This window comes from Choloepus didactylus, chromosome 8 (assembly GCF_015220235.1).
Source record: "Choloepus didactylus isolate mChoDid1 chromosome 8, mChoDid1.pri, whole genome shotgun sequence".
NCBI lineage: Eukaryota > Metazoa > Chordata > Mammalia > Pilosa > Megalonychidae > Choloepus > Choloepus didactylus.
Window position 1 is genome coordinate 52,756,885 of NC_051314.1, and position 20,176 is coordinate 52,777,060.

General features: G+C 34.4%; 1 protein-coding gene across 3 annotated transcripts in view; it reads right to left on the reverse strand.

Moving 5' to 3' along the window:
• Positions 1–20,176, reverse strand: part of NAV3 (neuron navigator 3) — an 855,568-nt gene that overhangs the window by 196,829 nt on the left and 638,563 nt on the right. For all 3 annotated transcript variants that reach the window (XM_037846473.1, XM_037846472.1, XM_037846475.1), the window contains 2 exons: positions 9,864–9,932; positions 6,639–6,778 (listed from right to left, as the gene is read on the reverse strand). In XM_037846473.1, coding sequence (XP_037702401.1) covers positions 6,639–6,778; positions 9,864–9,932 — 209 coding nt within the window. The remainder of the gene's footprint in view (positions 1–6,638; positions 6,779–9,863; positions 9,933–20,176) is intronic.

A 20,176-nucleotide genomic window follows, 5' to 3' on the forward strand; every position in this document is an offset into this window, starting at 1 on the left:
AACCATAATAACACTAATTGACATTTTATTAAAGGCTCTTTAACTGAACTATTTCACATCAGTGTTCACAGCAACCTTACAAGGGGGAAAGTGCTCATATTTCTAATTCACATTTGTGGAAACCAAGGCTTGGAGAGACGAGGCAACCCATTCAATGCTGCCCAACTAGTGAGGGGTATGTGGTGGAGTTAGGATTTGATCCCACATTGTGTGACTCTAGATCCCATGCTCTAATTGTCTTAGAACGATGGACATTCCAAGTGTTGAACACAGTGGTTCTCAAATTTTAATGTGCAGGGATCCTATTAGATGTGTGATTCAGCAGGTCTGCAGTGGGCCCTGAGATTCTGTATTTCTAACCAGCTTCCAGATGATGTCAATGCTGCTGGTGACAGATCATGATTTCAGTAGCAAGGGTTGAACCGACTCACAAACCATGACAATTGCCAACATCTTCAGTTTTAAAGGGTCATTTCTTGTGACAGTGCCCTTAATTGACTAAAATCTTGAAATGTCCCAAAGCTGCACAGCATTAATATTACCCATTCTTTGAACTTTCAGAATCTTGGCGAGCTCTAAATTCACTTGGGAGCTTGGCAGTTTGGGGTAGGAATTGCTAAAAACAAAATGAGCCCATCAGGTTTTCCCAGTAACCTTTTTTTAAATTGTCACTTTAGCCACACATTTAGCATTCTTGCAAACTATGGATCTGCAAGGAGATAAGAATCAGGAGACTCCTACCCCTATGTGCCTGGGAGCTAAGGTGGGGATGAGAGGAGGGTATAGAAGGGAATCAGTCAGGATGCTTTTTAAGCATGCTGATGAGCAAGAAAGTGGGAGAGGGAGCTCTTTCCTCAGAAAGATAGAATGTTACAGAAGTTCCAGTAGAGAAGAGGAATTTCCAATAACACTACATCCAAAAATGAGGCAAGAGAGAACTCAAAATTATGGCATTCACATAAAATCCACTGCCATAGCTGTAGAATGGTTCTCAAACACTTCTCAAAGCTCAGTTAAAAATCTATGTCCAGCTCGTCTCTATAGAGTAGCAGTGAGGTGCTTCAGGTTTCATTAAGAGGGTAAGTCATAGGTCATTGTGCATCAGGAATGCAACGGACAGTACACTTCTCTGAATTCCTTACAATGCAAGTTGCAAAACAACAGCAGCTGAAAGGTGCAAAACAGCAGCAACTGAAATAGCAGTATCTGTAGCATCTACAGAATGAGTGCAGCCACAAATTCTAGTCTCTCTGATAATTTATTTAGTCAATATACAATACCTTGGTCTTGCTGATATTTTTTTGAATGTTGATAACTAATTTTCTCATTATGTATGAGTTGTTACCTGGGTATAGGGAAAAAAAACACAGGTATTTAATGTGTGCCCTTAAAAATGTTCCTGAAATGGATTTGTATCCCTGCTTACAGCCCTGCCTCTTGTCTCTGGACCCCAAGTAGCAATTTTCCACTCCCCATCCTCTCCTTCTCCTTCTTCTTCCACTAATACCTCCACTAGATCTAAATAATATCGTTTATCAACTGCTTACTTTATTCCAAGTAGCTTATAAGCTCTTCATGCATGATTTCTCATTTAAATCCACAATAATCTTCAATATATTAGGATTTCTCTTGTTAGATATGAGAAAACTGAGGCTTACAGAAAGAAAGTAACTTGTTACAAATTACAAATATAGTAAACTTAGAAAAGACAAAGTCCAGTTTGGCACTCAGGTTTATTCGGCTCCCAAATTTGGGGGCTTTCAATCATCTCTTCCTGCTACCTGTTTGCTGCAGAAATTATGATAATAAACTATAGGTTTGTTATAAAGGGGGCAGTTAATTGGGAAACTCCTGAAAGCATGTTTTCCTTCTTCTTCAGAGGGCAGAATATAGATGCACAGAACATCACACAAAACACTCAGTAGATTACATATTGTCTTCTTTTGCATCCTACTTTCATTCATTCTTATGAGTTGATATGAGAACAGATTTTAATTCATGCTCAGAAGACATCTAAACTTACAGTTACTTTTTATTATCTCATCCTGCAATTAAATTACATTTACAGCTTGAAAACAGGCCAATCCAATTCTAAAGTTTATACATTAAGTCCAAGTGGGGCAACAAGCATATAGGAAGCTTAGGCTGTGACATTTCTCCACATAACTTCAGCTAGCATTGGACTTAGTGGACATAGGAAATAATTTAGACTCTCATTTCACAATAACATACCAGAATCTTTTGCAATGCTTAAGAAGTTGAAAAAAAAACAGCATCCAATTCCAAACATGACTTGCTCCCAAGTGGTGCCTCTTAAACTTTACCCAACTGCCTTCCATAAATGATTACTTGTGAGATGCCTCATCCATCAGTTTCACAATGACTCGACAGAAACATGGGATGGCCTCATAGGGATCTGGAGGGGCTGTCCATTCTGCACAGGCTTGCCTTGCCGTTTGCAATGTTAGAGTGCCACTTTGTGGAGTGTCGTGAAATCAAGGGATGCCTCCATTCACCAGCCGGTTTCAGAAATGTGTGTAATCTAGGTATGTATAATATGTATACATCTCAACATGCGTGCATGTATATAAAAACAAACATATACAATCAACTGTATTTAATTATATTGCATGATATATGTGCCTAATTATGTTATCTCATGAAAATCCCTAAGAATAACCTGAAATTATGATAAATTGACATTATATTTTAAGCTTGTACAGGTAGTAAGGAAATGAAGCAAAAGCTCAATACATAATTAAACCACCAGTAAAATAATATAACTCTTGCCTTGAAAATAAAACAGTATAGTCCTTTGACCTTGAAGTAATTTCAGAGTAAGTTAAAAAAAATACAAAACAGAGAACGTGCTTAAGAATTATACACCTATGTTTTAGCTGACAATAAACAGCTAAAATTTTATGACTAATGCAAAATTCACAGTAGACCTTACTGTTTTACAAAGTACAACTAAAATGCTGGTAAATTCTTGGCATCAATACTATTACATTGAGTGTAAATGAAAGTAAACTCTTCTATACCAGCAGCCGTTTTATCAGAATCCATGATAATAGAAAGAAACCCCCTTTTCCTCTAGATACCCTTGTACATTGTAAGAATCACATGGGAAAAACAGTAAAAGGGTGTCCTCTGGTGCCATGGCATGTTTCTTAGCAACATGAAAAACACCTCTCTTCTAACAAACTGTGTTGAGACACAAGTGTTCACAGATCATAATTCAGAAACTGTATTCCAAATAAAGCCAAAGATATTTCCATTTCTAATAATACTAAACTTCTAACATCTTTCAGACTTACTACCCAGATTTTACAAAACAAGTATGATGTACATATGAAAATAATTTGCTGCAAGCATACAAAGGTTATGTGCCAGAGCATAGTTTTTATGTGATCCCTGATTTCCAGTAAACAGGTATTTCTTTTCTTTACAGCATGTATCTGTCAAGAGTATTCTCATAGGGTATATAGGCAAATTGATAAATGCTGGTGTCAGAACATATTATTCATTGTCAGTTTCTGAATGGCAGGTCATCAAGAGGAGAAACTGAAGAACTTTAACCAAATGCTTCTCTAAAAATTATGCTGTCTTCATTTCACCTTGTGTTCTGAGATATTTGTCCCCACATTCCACTTCAACAAAATAGAGGAATGGCATAGCATTCTATTGCAACATTTCTCTTTCAGCCTTCTCTGCGTGTGATAATCTATGATGAAGTTTAATGATATTTTAATTCATTTGGTGAAATGAGCACACTGTTTTTTGAATTGCATCATTATTAAAATTATATTAGATATATCTTTTGAAGTAAGCTTTGTGATTCTCTTCTGGTTTCCTTTCATTAGAAAAATCCCACAATTTGCAAATAAGCTATTTTTTAAAAAAGCATACATGTGAAAAGTTACTGCATTTACAACAGTGTTTTTTTTTTTTAAATAGTGGAGTGAAGTTGCTTTGGTTGTGAATATACTTTTATAATCTATTATAAATTGGAGATATTCCAAAATTGATTGATACAACTCATCAGCCAAGACTTGTTAAAGAGAGTGAAAATATCTTTCCTCTCAGAAGCATTCAGAGAACAGATTACAGAGGATTTGTTAATCCTTCAAGGAAAAATTCTTAACTTTTTAAATTTAAATGTTACCGATTTCTAATAACTGAAAGAGAATAGGAGTTAGATTAGAATATCCAAACCATTGTTTTCTGAATTCCCTTATTCTAATATTGTAACCTTTGAAAATTCTTAAGTTTCCAATTTAATTGGTCATATCCAGGATATGTATGCAAACTAGTTTGTGACAGAGATCAACTTGCCAGCAGATAGAATCTTGTATTTTAGACAAGTTGTCCTACCACTACAAATATTAATGTCAAAAAAGTTAAATCAAACATTTTTTATCAAAAAAGACATAGTGTCTCAAATAGTCTAAAGAAAAAATTACAAAAGGTTTTATATATAAGGTTTATTACTGTTTTGCTTGTTCTTATAATTTCATATTTTGGAACTATAAAACAGCATGATACAATGATGAATTTAGAAACATTAAAATTGTTGTATTGACATAGCATTGTAACCCTATGAGACAAATGCTACATTGTATATAAAACTAATACCAGATGGCTATATCATATCATACACAATTTAAGCAAAAGACATTTAATGCCTACACTTAATGTATTTTAAAATAGCCGTGAATGTGAGATACCACACTATAAGCATTTTAGAATTTTACATTCGTTGGAGTTAAAAGCGATGGCTAATTTACCATGAAAAATCTTGTATTCTGCTGTAGATATGTATGTACTTAAGAAAATCTGCTTTATATGGTCAAAGACATCATAATGCATGACATCTATCTCCACCTTGTGGTTATTGTAAATATTGCTAACGTTCTAGTTTTGTACCATTTCCTAGACAGAGGTTGAATGGCCATGGAAAAATACTAATACTTGTTTATCTTTGGATTTTCTTTTAGACATCAGAAATAAAAAAAGTATTACATATGACAGAAAAATTCATATACATTATGTTTCAAAGTCTTAGGTCTTCTAACTTATTTCTAGGTTTCTTTGCCAATGTTATTAGTAATTTCCTACAAAAATATCATATAACTCTGATATCATGTATCAAAATTAGACACCCGAACAGCCCATTAAACACTTCTCTACTTATAAGCATGTTTAACTTCCCCAGAGTTCCATAACATATATAGGAAGTATTAGCCTAAACCCTGTTTCTAGGAAAGTCAGAAAACTAGGGAACATGTTTTGCTAACAGAAAATTATCATTTCCCATCTTCTCATGGACAGTATAAATCTTCAATAATGTTTCTTAGGATTTTAAATCAGAGGCTTTATTGTATATTTTCATGAAAAATTCTTAATTTCCAAATACAGATTTTTTTTTTTTTTCATTTAATTCAGGAGCTGGGGATACTGCATGGATCAAGACAGGTAGCTCTGCTATTAAGTGCCTAAAATCTTATCAGTTTTGCTTTAAATGGGGGGGGGGGAATAAAATTTCACAAGAGTCTAATTTATAGATTAACCCTCCATCATTTGTAAGGTAATTTACGTCTGAGAAAGAGAAAGTTGCCAATCAGATTATCTCTCTAAAGCTATTTGAAAATATCTAATCTGAGCAAAAAATTCCCTACGTGGTCAGACCAAATTTGCCATCTCTTCTACTAACTAAAGATAAATTCATCACTTTTTAAACTTCATGTCTGGTTCTATGTATTGTCAAATATCATGAAGAGAAGTTTAACGTTCTACTGATTTGAAAACACTACCTCAAAATCCTTTGGAATGCCCTAGCCCCCACCCAGCCACCTACTTAAAGCTGTATAAGTTTTTGATTTCCCCATGGATTAAATGTGAATTGCACACCCTCTTCCCGCAGTGATCTGCAGCAAGCCAGCGCCTCCTTAAATGCACACCTTGCATGTTACAGAGAACCGTATGGCATATAGCTAATTTATAATCTATATTTAACACAGATTTCCATTTAGCATCCTTTCTATCTAATGATTTTGTGATTTGATATGTTTAATATGCACTATTACAAGAAAATAAAACAAGCATGAATAATTTGTCTCTTTGGAGAAAAACAAGGCCATATTATTTCTGTGTCCTGCTGTTTTCAAAGAGAAATACCCATCATAATTATTTCCCGACTTCTGATATTCCAACCTTAATTGCCCAAAACACTTATGGCACTTATGCTATGTTAACTGAAGCTATGTATTTGAACAGATTTAATATAGACTTATGATTTCAGGATAAATTTTCATAATATATGAAAAGACATATGAAAATGTTATCTTATATGAGTCTTGGGAGGAACTGTTTTGTGAAACAGATTTTATTTTTGGCTATGTAATTAACCACTTTAAAATAAATGATTTCATTTCCTTAAAATGTTTTTCAGATGAGAAAAGCCCTGAAGAAAAGTGGCATTTAGAAGGCGGCAATTAGAAAACCTAAGGAAACTCCACTGATAGGTAACATTCCTATTCCAAAAGCTGTTATGCTGCTCAACTATTAGATTTAACATGTAATTTAAGAGATTTGTTGGTTACATATGTGCTGTAATGATGTAACAGGCAAACACTTACCTTTTTCATTTCCATTTGCATAATTTGGAGGCTTGTTTTTGTCAATGCTGTTAAAGCTTTGACTTCTTCTATTTAAATTAGAGGCTCCCTGTACCTTGCTGCTGCTGCCTGCAGCCGGCACCCTAGAGGGCCCTGGAAGCCTGAAATAGTATAAGAAAAATTACATCATTATTGTACATTATGGAAAGACAGGGAGCAGGAGGTTCTGAGCAGGAAAGGGTTAAAGGGGAAGTCACAGTATAGGATATTCTAAATTTACTCAGCAGACAATGATGGTTTAAGTGACAAATAAATTACCCACACAAGGTTAGATAATCTTCAGAGAAGTCTTGTTTCATTTGCCAATAAACATGTCCCAAAGTATATTAACAATTTGGAAAAACTAGAAATAAAGTAACCTTTAACTGGAAAAGTTATACTTACCCCACTGCCCCAATGAACAAAACTTTGCCTTAATAGGAGCATAACAAATACATGAAAAATGAGGGAAACAATAACACAACTTTATTATGTTCTCAGGGTATGCTGTCTGTAATTGTTGCTATATTGTTCTCTTCAATGTAGGGGACATTTGTTTTTAACTTTAGGTAGCTGTATCCTAAGTCAGCCTGTACATTAATAATAAGAATGAAGATACTAAACAAATTGAAAGAGCAAGTGCTTATTGGATACCTAAGCTAGTTGGCTCCTTGAATTAAAGCATGGTGTGGAGACCAAGGGTTGATTCCTAGTTGACCAACCTGCATCACAAAAAGACTCTTTCATTCTCTTACCAAACATAAGAACCTAGATTTTAGCTAGTTGTTTGTAAGTGTGGCCAAAACTGATCACAGAGGCGATATGACAAGAAAGGATCCTGGTCTCAGAAGAATGACAATTTAAAATACACCTAGAGTAATAGTAGCTTCAGCTACTCTAGGTATGAAGAACAAGATATGAGAAAATAGGCATACACTATCATTAGGGGCAGCTGGACAGGAGGTTATGATCTACAGGCATTTTATTGGGACTATAATTAAATATCAGTTTGGATCATTCACTTCACTGTCTAAGCAGTTTCCATGTTAAAATGTCAAGTATTAATTATTTCATGAACTGTGCCTAAAATGCACAATTAATAAATTTCAATTTTATACTACCATATATTGTATACATACAATAAACTCAATCTACATAAATTAAAAACCAGAATTATCCACATCAAGAATAAAGCATGGTATTGAAGTTTGCCAATGTCTTTGTCAGTATTTGCTGCCACCATGTGAGTGTCATTATGTACTACTCTAAAATTTGTTTTAAATAAAATCGAACATAAGCAATCCAGAAACTATAAATGAAGCACTGCATTTTTTAGAGTTTTCTTCTACGAAATGTTTAAACAAAAGAATGCTTACATCTGTAAAATTAGTGCCAATATACCAAAATTTCACAATCTGCTTGCCATAATACTCAAATTTTAACTCACCTCTATAATACTACTGGACTATATTCTGTCCACAGATTATTAGAAAATCAAGACTGTAGATAATGGAAACACTTTTCTAATAGTAAAAGGTATTGTGAAATGGAGTGAACATCAGGAAAACACAAATACCAGCTTAAAAACAGAAGTGCTGATCTCTGGGAATAGTTAATAGCTTCAGAATGTTGACTGTGTTTTATAGTTTAAATACATATGGCTAAAAAACAGTTCTTTCAGCTATTTTGCTAATTAGAGGTTGTGTCATACACAAAATTGGAATATTTTCCAAATGATTCCAGCATTTCACTTTTGGTCATATGGATCTACAAGAGTTTGTAAGTATAACACATAACCACAGACACTAGAAATTTACAGTACCAGTGACTGAACTCTGCACAAAGAACTCAACTAATTAATTTGGCCAAATGTCCCAATCATAATAAAGCTGAGATCTGTTCCTGTACACATACCCATAGACTTGGAAAGTTCACTCCAATTATGAACAAATATTGTCACAAAACTCTGCCCTGTTTGCAGTGAAACTTTTCTAGTAAGCAATTAAAATGCATTTTAACCTTTCCTGTGACCCATGAAGCCAAGTGCTCTTCAATCCTTCGAAGAACAAATTAAAACAAATTAAAAACTCCAGTTTTCTTTTCATTATTCTAATTTGACAGGAAGCCAGAGCCTCCAGATCATTCATCAGAGTAATAAAAAGAGAAATGAGACTGAAGAAAAAAAAAAAAAAAAAAAGTTCTATTAAAACGAAGTACTAAAAATATATTTTACATATACAAGTCTAACAAGAGGTAATAAAAAAAAGGTTCATTGAACAAGATTAGGTCACTGTTTTTGCACATCCCAATTTATATCATTTATTCTAACTTTTAATTAATTACCTTTTTAAATTTTTTATCTCCAGAATCATTTTAACTACTATGGAAATGGCAAGGGGAAAAGCAAATACCTCAAGTAAGGTCATCGGAAGCAGTCCTTGTGTCACACATTACGTAATATGATTCATTAATGCAGTAATGACAGTAAGCCACCACTGAGATGCTTCCCCAGTGAGTGAGATGGCACATGTAATCACATAATAATCAAGGGTGCAAAACATTTGCTGTGGCTTTACTCAGCTGTTCCATGCCTTCAGCAATTTAACATTTAAAAAATAAACTCTTGAAACACGTTTACATGTATTTTCCAAACATTGCATAACGCACTGCCACTTAATATAACAAACTCTCTTTAAAATACTAACGTCACAGAGAAGCAAAAATTTCAACTATTATAGTTAGAAAAAATAGTCCAGGCTCACCTGGTGCTAACTTCCCTACCAAAACTGGCCAGTGTTTTTCAATTCTCTTTTAAAACATATAATAATTAATGCATGTCCATCTCAAAAAGTAATTACAATTTTGTTATGAAACACCCAAATTTTGTGGCCTGGAAAAACCAGGGCCTTCAAAGAATTTTTTTTAACTTTCTCTAGTTTAGCACCTAGACTTCAGCTCAGACACTGTACTGTGTTAACTGAACTAAGATTAAGGTAGCTAAAACCCATTTAGTGATCTCACAAAACATACCCATTCCTGAGGTATGTGTGGAAATCCACTATGGAAGAATTCAGTGCTCTAAACTTTTCATCCAGAAGTGTGCCCCCCCCGCCCTTTTTTTTTTTAAATTTAGAGTGACAGAACAAAATCTCACTGGTCATTTACGTGAAATCACTAGAAAGCAATAAATTAGAGATATTAACTGACCTAGTAGGCTTTTTTTGACTGGTTGCAATTCCACTGTGATTAGACTGAGTTGCATATCTGGCTGCCAGACTGTATGAGGAGAAACAGAGAAATTGAATTAAAGAGATTCTTTGAACATGGGAAGAAAGCACAAACTTACAAGAAAACTATGAGTTCATGAAATACAACTGGAACATGTATAAACATGTGAAAAGAACAAATTAATCAGAAAATTATGATAATGCAACATATACACCATGAACTTCAGTTATGAACGCGCTATGAAATAATGCAGTGCACCACTTGTAATAAAATGTGTCATCATTGACTTTGAAATTATATTATTTTATTACTATTATTTAATCTTATAACAATTCAATCTTTGTAGATGACTGAAAACTTCAGGAAGTTAAAGTCTGACTTATGTGACAGAAAGACCTCTTTCTCAGAAAGGTTAAAGTGAAAAGAAGAATATGAGATGAGAGTAATTAGCTTATTTAGTAAACTCTTCTAATTTGTTTTTAATTTAAATTTATTTTTAAAACTAAATATTTTTAAAAATCTGGTTTCTGTCTAATAAGTTGTTGATCTCTAGCATTAGGTAGACTATCTTCAGGAAGTAAACAAAAATGCTTTGTGTAAAGGAAGATCTATACAAAAAACTGAAATTAAAGTGGAGTTAAAATATTCCTCAAAAACAAACTTAATACTTAATGCCAATTTCTGGACATCCTTGAATTAAATTTCTTCATGATTTTTAAAATCAAAAGCTTTGATGAAAGATGTTAAGAAAGCAATCCTTAAACCAAGTTATAAGAACAATAAAAATCTCAAAATCTGTGCTTCCAATTAGTTATATCAAAGAGTTCAATGGTATACTGATAGAATAGTGTCTTGTTCTTGTATTCATTTAAAAAGTTTAGAAAAACAGTTGAGAAACAAAACAAAAAATTGAACTTTAAGCTAAACTGATTTTGGAGTTACCTAAGAATTCTGAAAGATATAGTGATAATAACAAGAACCAAGACTTGTTGACATATCCTGTGACAGAAATGGGTTGATGCCTGAGTGGAGAATCCTTCTCAGGTGAATTGCAGATGATTCTATATGAGTCTGATTGCTGTGCATATACAGTCTCCCAGGCCCCACATGCAGAAAACAGGAGCAACATGGGGGTGTTGCCATCAGGGTGGAAGAGGTCGCTTGGAACCCAGTTGTAGTTGATCATTTTCTTGCTGCTAAGCAGAGTGTACTGTAGCCAAGGGAAGGATTCCTTAAGATGATCACACTTCCCACATTAACTATTACTCTACTGAGCCAGTCTGTGGTGGGAGCATATAGGTCCTTAAGACTGCTTGGCTTGAGGAAAACTGTGCCCAGGTTCCTCATATGTATGGCGCTCTCCAGGTTCACAGAGCACTTGTTTTTCACAATTGATATGTGATGTATTGTTATTTGAATATGCTGTGTTTTGTATTCTAACTATACTGGGCACTGAGACAATCACCCAAACTACCTCAGTAAAATAATGTGAGAGAGTAATTAAAAAATAAAAACCAAACTGTCTCAATGCAATATCAGATATTAATTTAAAAATAAAAGCACCCATAACGAAGAAAAGTCTTTTGTGAACTTCTCTGTCATACTCTGCAGGGTATGAGTAAAAGAACCTCCAAAAGGATTTTACCACTATGTCTTATCCTGTACCCTCCAAATTGAAGACATGTCTAAGCAAATAGAGACAAGAATAAAACAACAATGTACTTTCAGGGAATAGAAGCCATCTCATTGATTTTTCTTCCATGATTTTAAAGTACCATAATATAGTTTCTACTATAGAAATGGGGGAAGGGAGGACATCAACAAAGTCCAGAAAAGGTAAGTGAATTCGCCAAAATCAATTTTGTTTTATAGCCTGTGTGCATTTTGTGATTTATTATTGGAATAAGATACTTATTCTAATAATATATACTTGCTGCCTATATTTTTGTACCAAGTCTTCACACTTTAGTCCCTTGAAACTTGTCTTCTGCCCTGCTTCTCTAGCACTTGCAAAACTGTTATCTTGCAGAACATAAGAGTTATACTCAGTTCTCATCACACTCTAATAGCATTATGTTTGACCATGTGGCTTGCTCCACCTTTTTGAATCTCTTTCATAGACTACCATTCCGATTTGCTCACCTAGTTTGCCCACCATCAATCTTGTCCATTTTCTCTTTCCTTCACTGGGCCCTGTTCCCTTTCCCATGTCTTAAAGGCAGGCTTTTAATCCCATCCCATGGCTATGTCCTCTTTCCTCAAACATTTTTAGGTATACTTTCACTTAGCAATTTATTTCTTACTTAAGATTTCAACTGAAATTCTATCCCCTAGCACTAATGTCTGCTTCATACCCCCAGCCATCAATATAAACTGAATAAAAGACTTGTCCACTTGCATGATCTTCAGTCTCACCATTTTCCTTCTCTTAACCCCCAAGTTCAAATATGTTTCTTCATTTTGCTTTATTTCTGTTCACAACCACCACCATTTTCTTCAGTCATGGTGGCTTTAAACATCAATAGTTTACTCTCCCCTTTCTCAATTATTGCAGATGTGCAATAGCTACATAGTCATGCTGATTCAACCTCTACAAATTCATTTGCTTCTATGTCCTCCTTCAATCCACATGTTCAACATACTAACTCAAGTCCTCAACACCTCCTACAATACCTCTGGCCTAGAGAAGTTCAAATGCTGCCTGTTATCTAATTCATTCTCTAGAATGTACTTGTCCAGAATGGAATATTAGGACCAGAAGAGACCACAAAATTATGTAGGCCTGTTTCTTGGTATTATAGTTAAAGGGGAAAAAAACCCCAAAGAGATTTAATAAATTTCCTCAAACCATGAAATCGATCAGTGGACACTGAAAGCAAACAGTGACAAAGACCTCTATAGCATAGTTCTTATGTTTCTACCCTTATGTTCTACTGTCTGTCATCTAACACATCTTCAAACCCAAATAAATTCTTACCATTACTACATAATAGTTCAAAAAGCACCAAATCACCAAATCAATAGCATAAGTGTAGAAATAGGGAGTGGGTCACAAATACAATTATTGATTGGACAACAGAGAGAATTTTTCAAAGACCTCTGTGCCAGGAACAAAATAATAAAAACTTGGATTGTGGTGCACTTTACAGGACAAATGATCTAATTTCTTTAACAAATAAATATCAAGAAAAAATGTGTGGAGGAAAAATATATAAAGAGATAAGAAATTAAAAACAATTGTAACATATAGAACCTTATCTGGATCCTGATTCAAACAAACATTGTAAAAATTTATGAGAAATTGGGATAATTTTAACAACTGATATTGAATGACATTAAGTAAATATAAATTATTAATGTGTGATAATGGTATTGTGACTATATTAAAAATAAACTTCATTTTTAGAAATATTTTGAATATTGATTTATGAAATGAATAATGAATAGCTGATTCAAAATAAATCAATAGTGGAAGTAGGCTTTTGGAATGGTTGGGTATAAATGAAACGTGATTGGCTGTAAGTTGGTAATAGTTGATGCTGAATGATGAGTCCATGTAGGTGTATTACTTTTTTTTTTTTTACTTTTATGTTTGATATTATCCACAGAACAAAATAATAAGAATAATAAAACCTGTGATTTTGCCTATGTGTGAATTTGGAAAATCCATTGTCCCTCTACAAGCCACATGTTTTTAATTTGTAAATAAGGCTGTTAATTAGATGATCTCTAAGCTATATCTTCCAGTCCCTGCATTTCATAATTCTATAAAATTAAATTTGTTTTTTTAATAGCAAATTGATTCTGATTATGAAATGCATATAAGATTCTCTCTAATCTGTGCATAGAATTTAGTATGTTAAAAAATAAAAGCTAGTTGTGCTATTCTCATCGATTATTAATATCATCCTCAAGGAAAATGTACTCACTTTGCTGAAGGTAAGATAGTATCACTGACATAAATGCTTAACATCTTTAAAAGCTAGTAGATGTATCGATAGGAGAACCTCACCATTCCATAAAGTCTATTTCCAGAATAGAGAATAAAGAAAATATTATTTCAAAATTAACTCATTCTCATCACCAATATCATGAGTCTTTCTTTTATTTTTCATGATCCCCAGCTACTATCAGATCATGTTGTACAATATACATTTCTAACAGCTGCCATTATGAAAAACCATTGGCTTGGAACTATTTAGGTCTCTACCATTTTTAGATGTTAACAAACCAAGCATAAACTTCTTGGAATAGTAATTTCTCTACAGCTTCCACCTGGAACCCAATGGATAAAGGCATAGGTTGTCATAACACCTAATAATTCCACAGTATTTTATAATGTTCAAGGCAATTGTGCATATGCATATGCATGTAGGTGCAATTTAGTTAGAAATTTGTTACTGCTGGTTCTAATTATGTTTTACTTCCGACTTGCTCTTGCATTCACGTCTTTGATAATGTCACTTAAGTATGTTACCTCTCCCTATGTTTCTTCGTGAAAAGAAGACAAGAAGACATGAAAGGAAGCTTAGATGAAAATTTTCATTCAGTTCTCTAAAAATTAAGCTATTACTTCAGTCTTAAAATCACCTGTAATCTGGGGTGCACTGGACTATCAAACTCTCAGTCTCAATATTCCTTTCCCTTTCTTTCTTTCAGGTTTTATATTTCAAACTTTTAGATGGTTAATCTCTCTCATATCTCTTTTGATCACTGCCTCGACAAGTTCTCTTTTTAAACAGATACTTTTACTTTTCTTAACAGTTTTCTCTGTCTCTGCCTGCCTAAGCAGCAGAAAAGCATTTTTTTTTTCACAGTGCTTAACACCATTTCCCAATTTTCAGATTTACAGTACAGACTCGTGCACACAGTGGGTGAGTAGACACAGCTAAACTTGCAGTTTATTAGTAAAACAGACACAAGGGACATGTAGACACAGCTCTGAAGAGAGAAGTTGGGATATAATAGGCGTCAGAACACCAGTAAACCAAAGATTTTCAGACATCTAAAGTAAAGATTGCATATTATTTTTCTGAAATGTCAAATGAAACTCCTTCTAGCTAATGAGTGGGCAAAAAATGTTAAAAACAGAAGCACAGAAGAAATAAAAGTGCTGGAACTCACTGTTGTTCTACTAAAGCAATTATCTGCTCATCTTTCTGGTAAAGTAGAATATCAAGAGAATGTGGTGTGTGTTTTTTTTCCTTCCCATCTTAACATGGAATGAAAGAAGAGGAGACTATATGTAGTCAATAAAAGAATAAGACAGAATTCATCTGGTGTTCAATACACAGCAGGAATCAAATTGTAAGACTTTTTTATTCCAACTTCAGTGTAAATCCCAGTGTTGAATTGTAATATGAATTGATTATAAGGAAGGAAAGCTTTTCAAGCACACAGGTCCTGAACTGCAGTTACCCATTTTTACTCATCACTAGACCCTCGCTACTCGAAGTGTGGTCTGTGATCCAACACCACTGGCATCACCTGGGACTCCAGACCTGCTGAATCAGAATCTGTAGTTTAAAGGGATCCCCAGCTAATTCCTATGCATAATAAAATTGGAGATTCCATGCTCTATAGAATATCCAACCTTATAAGGATAAAATTTGTGGTTTCTGAAGTCAAACAGCAAAATCTAAACACTCCAGGACATGCTGCTTCTTAAATCCTCATTTTCCATCATGCTGCTGCTTTAGACACTGTTGAAAGCCCCCTTCCACCAGAAATACTCCCCTTGCTTATTTTTCCTGACTCAACATCTAACTCTCCAGCTAGTCCTCCTACTTCCCCAATACAGGTCCATTCACTGTTCCTAACCACCCAAATTTTCTGCTATGACCATGGATATTTTCAAGATCATAATCCTAGGCATCAGCTAATCCACTCCTCCATTCCTTTTATAGAAAATCTATACTTTGAAGTCTAATCTCAATCCTAAACTTCAGAGCTTCTTTTAAAAATATCTCCTTGATATCTACTAGGTAGTCCACCTAGATTTCTTACTTGGTTCTCTCCCAAATATCCCAATAATGTTTAAAATTTAACTGACTCTTTTTCTTTACAAAGAAGCCTGTCTCTCTGACTTGGCTTTTCAGATTTAGCATCACCCAAATTTTCCCCATTGACCAATATGGAAAACTTGGAGTTATCCTAATCTTTTCCCTCTCCTTTGACCTCTTGTCATCTCTTTAATGGACTCTAAAAATACCTCTTCACCAGATTCCTTGTTATCAGTTGCTTGTTATATCCAGCAAAATCAAATCATTTTTCTCACAGACAACAGAATTAACTTCTCTAACATAGAAAGGATGTTAGTCTCTCTCTGAAATTGCTGTTGCCTTCTCATTATCTGCAGGATAAAACCCAAGCCCTGGGATTTGATTTATAAAGCTCTTCATTATATTTCCTCAACCTAATTTACAGCTTTATCCTCTGCACCTTCTCTACCCAATTTTCTGCACTGTGACCACATCTCTCCCACTTGCCATTTGATATTTGAGTTGTCTCAACTGGTGTTCAATTGCCATGATCAATTTTAAATATATTTTTCTTTTCTTATTCATTCTAAAAATATTCTTTTATTTTTAATTAAAAATATTTTTACTTTTTTAAAATACTTTTTTATTGTGAAATTCACCATACATCCAGAACAGTGACAGACATTCTTTTAACACCTACTGTTTGCCCATGGAGAACCATGGAGAGCCATGTCAACTTGCTAAGGAATTTGGCTTTTCTTCTGGTTGTAGTGGGAAATTGCCAAAAGCTCTTATTGCAGAATAAATAATACATTTTCAGACTACATAGATCCCTCTCTTAGATATGTAAAGGAGAAATTAAAGAGAGAAGGAGGTTGGGAGATTTAGCAAGACTGGAAAAAGGAAGACCAAATAGGAAATCACTGTTTTAATCCAGGCAAGATTTGTAAGGGCCTAAATGAAGGCAGAGGCACAGGAAACATAAGTAAAGGATTACGAGGGAAGTTATTATTGTGGACATAAGAACTGATGGAGAGGAAAATCTAAGATGACTCCTGAACCTCTGTCTTGAGTAGAAGAATAAAATTACCTAGGAAGTAGAGTGTAGGGAGGTTGAGCATCCCCCATAATGAATGTAAAGAAAAAACAAAAAGGGGGAAAAAAAAGAAAAAAAACAAGACTCCAACTGTAAATTACGTCAATATGCAAGTGGTAGAGGGTAAATATTCAGGAGTAAGTAACTCATCTTCACATTAAAGATAAAGATCACTTTATGCTCTTATATTAGTGATTCTATTACAAAGTACATAAATACTTTTGGATGTTGAATTAATGAATAAATAAGATATCAACCTATGATGGTTATTTTTATGTCTCATCTTGGCTAGGCTATAGTGCCCAGTTATTCACTCAATTACTAATCTAGGTGCTGCTGTGCAGGTAAATTGTAGAAGTGGTTAGCATCGACAATCGGTTGATTTTAGATACTAGAGATTACCCTTAATAAGGTGGGTGGGACTCATCCAATTAGTTGAAAACCTCAAAAGCAAAAGGTGAGGTTTCCCAGAGAAGTAGAAATTCTGCCTCAAGACTGTTTCATCAAATTCTGACTGAGTTTCCAATCTGCTGGCCTGCCCTACAGATTTTTAACCTTTTTGTCAAAATCAGACAACCGTGTGTGCCAATATGTACATGATCTCCTACTGGCTCTGTTTCTCTGGAGAAACTCTCACTGATATACATCTCAAAGGTTTTTAAATTTGCAAGTAGACATTGATATTTGACATTTTGATTTAATTCTGTGTTCTTCTTATTCTAATAAACATGTTTTCCTTTATGCAATCAATCAGTTCATCAATCATTAAAAAGACTTCTATTGAGACCCTACAACATATTGGCACTGTGCTAGAAAGATTTAATTTATAAAAGTAGGTTTAAGTGTGCAGATACTGCTTTTTCACTCTGAGAAGTATAACCCCTAGAACCATGCATAGAAACCCAAATACCCTTCATGAAAGTATAATTTGATATTTATTTGAAATGGAAGTCACTTCAAGCTTGGAAGGAGAAACAAAATATATTAGGCAGAAATGCAAAAATAGCTACATTAAAATATTGCTTTTCTGCATATCATTAAGTAGAAATGCCACTAGTAAAAAATCTAGTGTATTGGTTAATGGCATAGAATACAGAGCCAAATTACTAGCCTGAATCCCAGCTCAGCTGCTCTTTCTCTGCCTGTTGCCTCATTTGTTAAATGAGGATAATAACTTTATAGACCTAAAGGCATTTAATGAAGATTAACTTATAAAGTATTTAGAAGAAGGTCTGGCACAAATAAGTGTTATAACAGTGCAAAATAAAATACAGTGTACATTTGAGAGTCCCTTGATACACTAAGTCTCCACAGGAGGCTCTGTAAACATTCTGGTAAATCCAGTACTTTTTTTAATATAACATCTGGTATTTCACAATCCCTACAATTGCCCTGCCCACCTATGCATGATAGTCTTCCAAATACCACATTCTTTGGTCCTCACCTATTGTTTTCTATGTAACTATAGTCTTACTTAAAGCCCACAGCACATACCTGTCAGTAGAGTGGATGACATTTCATCTGTGGCTTTCAGTCTCCAGGTTTATAATTACTTTGAGAGCTTGGTTTCTTGAAAGCAAATACAACCAAGTCTTAGTCTCCCTCAAATCTCCCTGGATACCACTTACCCTTCTTGTTTCTTGAACTCAACAATATAAATCAATGTAGATCCTAACCCTATAAAGAATCATCAGAAACTGTCATAATAGGACATCCAAGAGCCACCATTTCCAAAACATGAAGCAAAAGATGGACCTTCCATAAGCCATACTTCTCAACACTGAACATAATCCAGAAAAGTGGATTAAATACATGGTTGAATAATGGTTTTGTTCTGTGATATAGTGATTAGATGAAAACACGGCTTTGATATACTTACAATATTTGGTATATTGATTATAATACTCCAACACGAATTTTGAGTGTTTTGTAGTCTAGATTTCACAAATAATTTGAAAGACAAGGATAACAAGTCTTATTAGATGAGACACTCCTTAACTGAAAAACAATTTGTTTTTAAGAAGATACCAAAAAACAGCTACCGTAACTGAATATATTGCAAAACAAAAAGAACATTCTCCTTGTTTGTTAATTATCATGTCACCCATAAAGGTTTGTGTTCCCCAGAGTTTTATGATCATCCTTCCATTTCGTCCTTAACTTTATACTTCTGAATAATCTTCATTTCTACTGTTTCAATCAATAAAACACTACTAAGCTTTGTTCCAGGTCTCTCCTGGGCTTCAGATCCATGCATTAACTGCCACCATCTAGAAATCCCATTGGAATTTCAAACTCGTGAACTTTTTTCTCCTCCACTTCCTTTCTCTTGCCTCCTTTACTATTTTATTATCATCTTTCTTATTTGAATGCATCACCATCCAATGAGTCAATTAGAAAAGAAACTTACAATTTTCTTTCCCCCTTACTTCTACTCAATCGCCAAATCTGATCAATTGTAACTCAGACATTTATTTTCCAATCAGACCACTTTCTCATCACTATAGCTGCAATGTTCTCTCCACTCCCCTCCCTAAAACAGTAAGGACCTATGTAAACTGATCTGTACCAACTTCTCTAGTCTTATCCCTCATCATACCCTATGGCAATTTAAACGCATGGCTACAATAAATTCTTTGACATTCCTCCCACTGAAAAGTGTAGTGTTTGCTCTTTCCTCTTGATCTAGGTAGGTTTATGACTGCTTCAATCGAGTACAGTGGATGTGGCACTATATTAAGATAATAGCCCATAAACCATGCAGTTTCTACTTGTTTGCTGAAATACTGAGTCACCAGGTAAAAATAATAACATCCCTGAGACTGCCATGCTGGAGAAGACATGTGTAGGTGCCACTCCAGCTAACACATGTCTACCAGGCATGTGAGTGAAGAACTCATCTTGAAAGTGTATTCTCTAGACACAGATGTTCTGACTTCCAACAGTTTGCATCACACATACCTTTTCATCCTTCCCAGTTGAGGCCCCAGACACAGTAGAACAGAGATAAGCCATCTCCACTGAACATTGTCTGATTCCTTGATTGATAAAATCCATAAGCATAATGAAATATTATGCCGTCAGACTTGGGGTAGTTTATTAAGTAGCAATAGATACTCAGAACACACTTCTACTTAAACTTTCTCCTTAGCCATACTTACAGAAATTAGTTACATTTTTCTGAATGTGACATGACCTTTCATTCTTCAGTACCT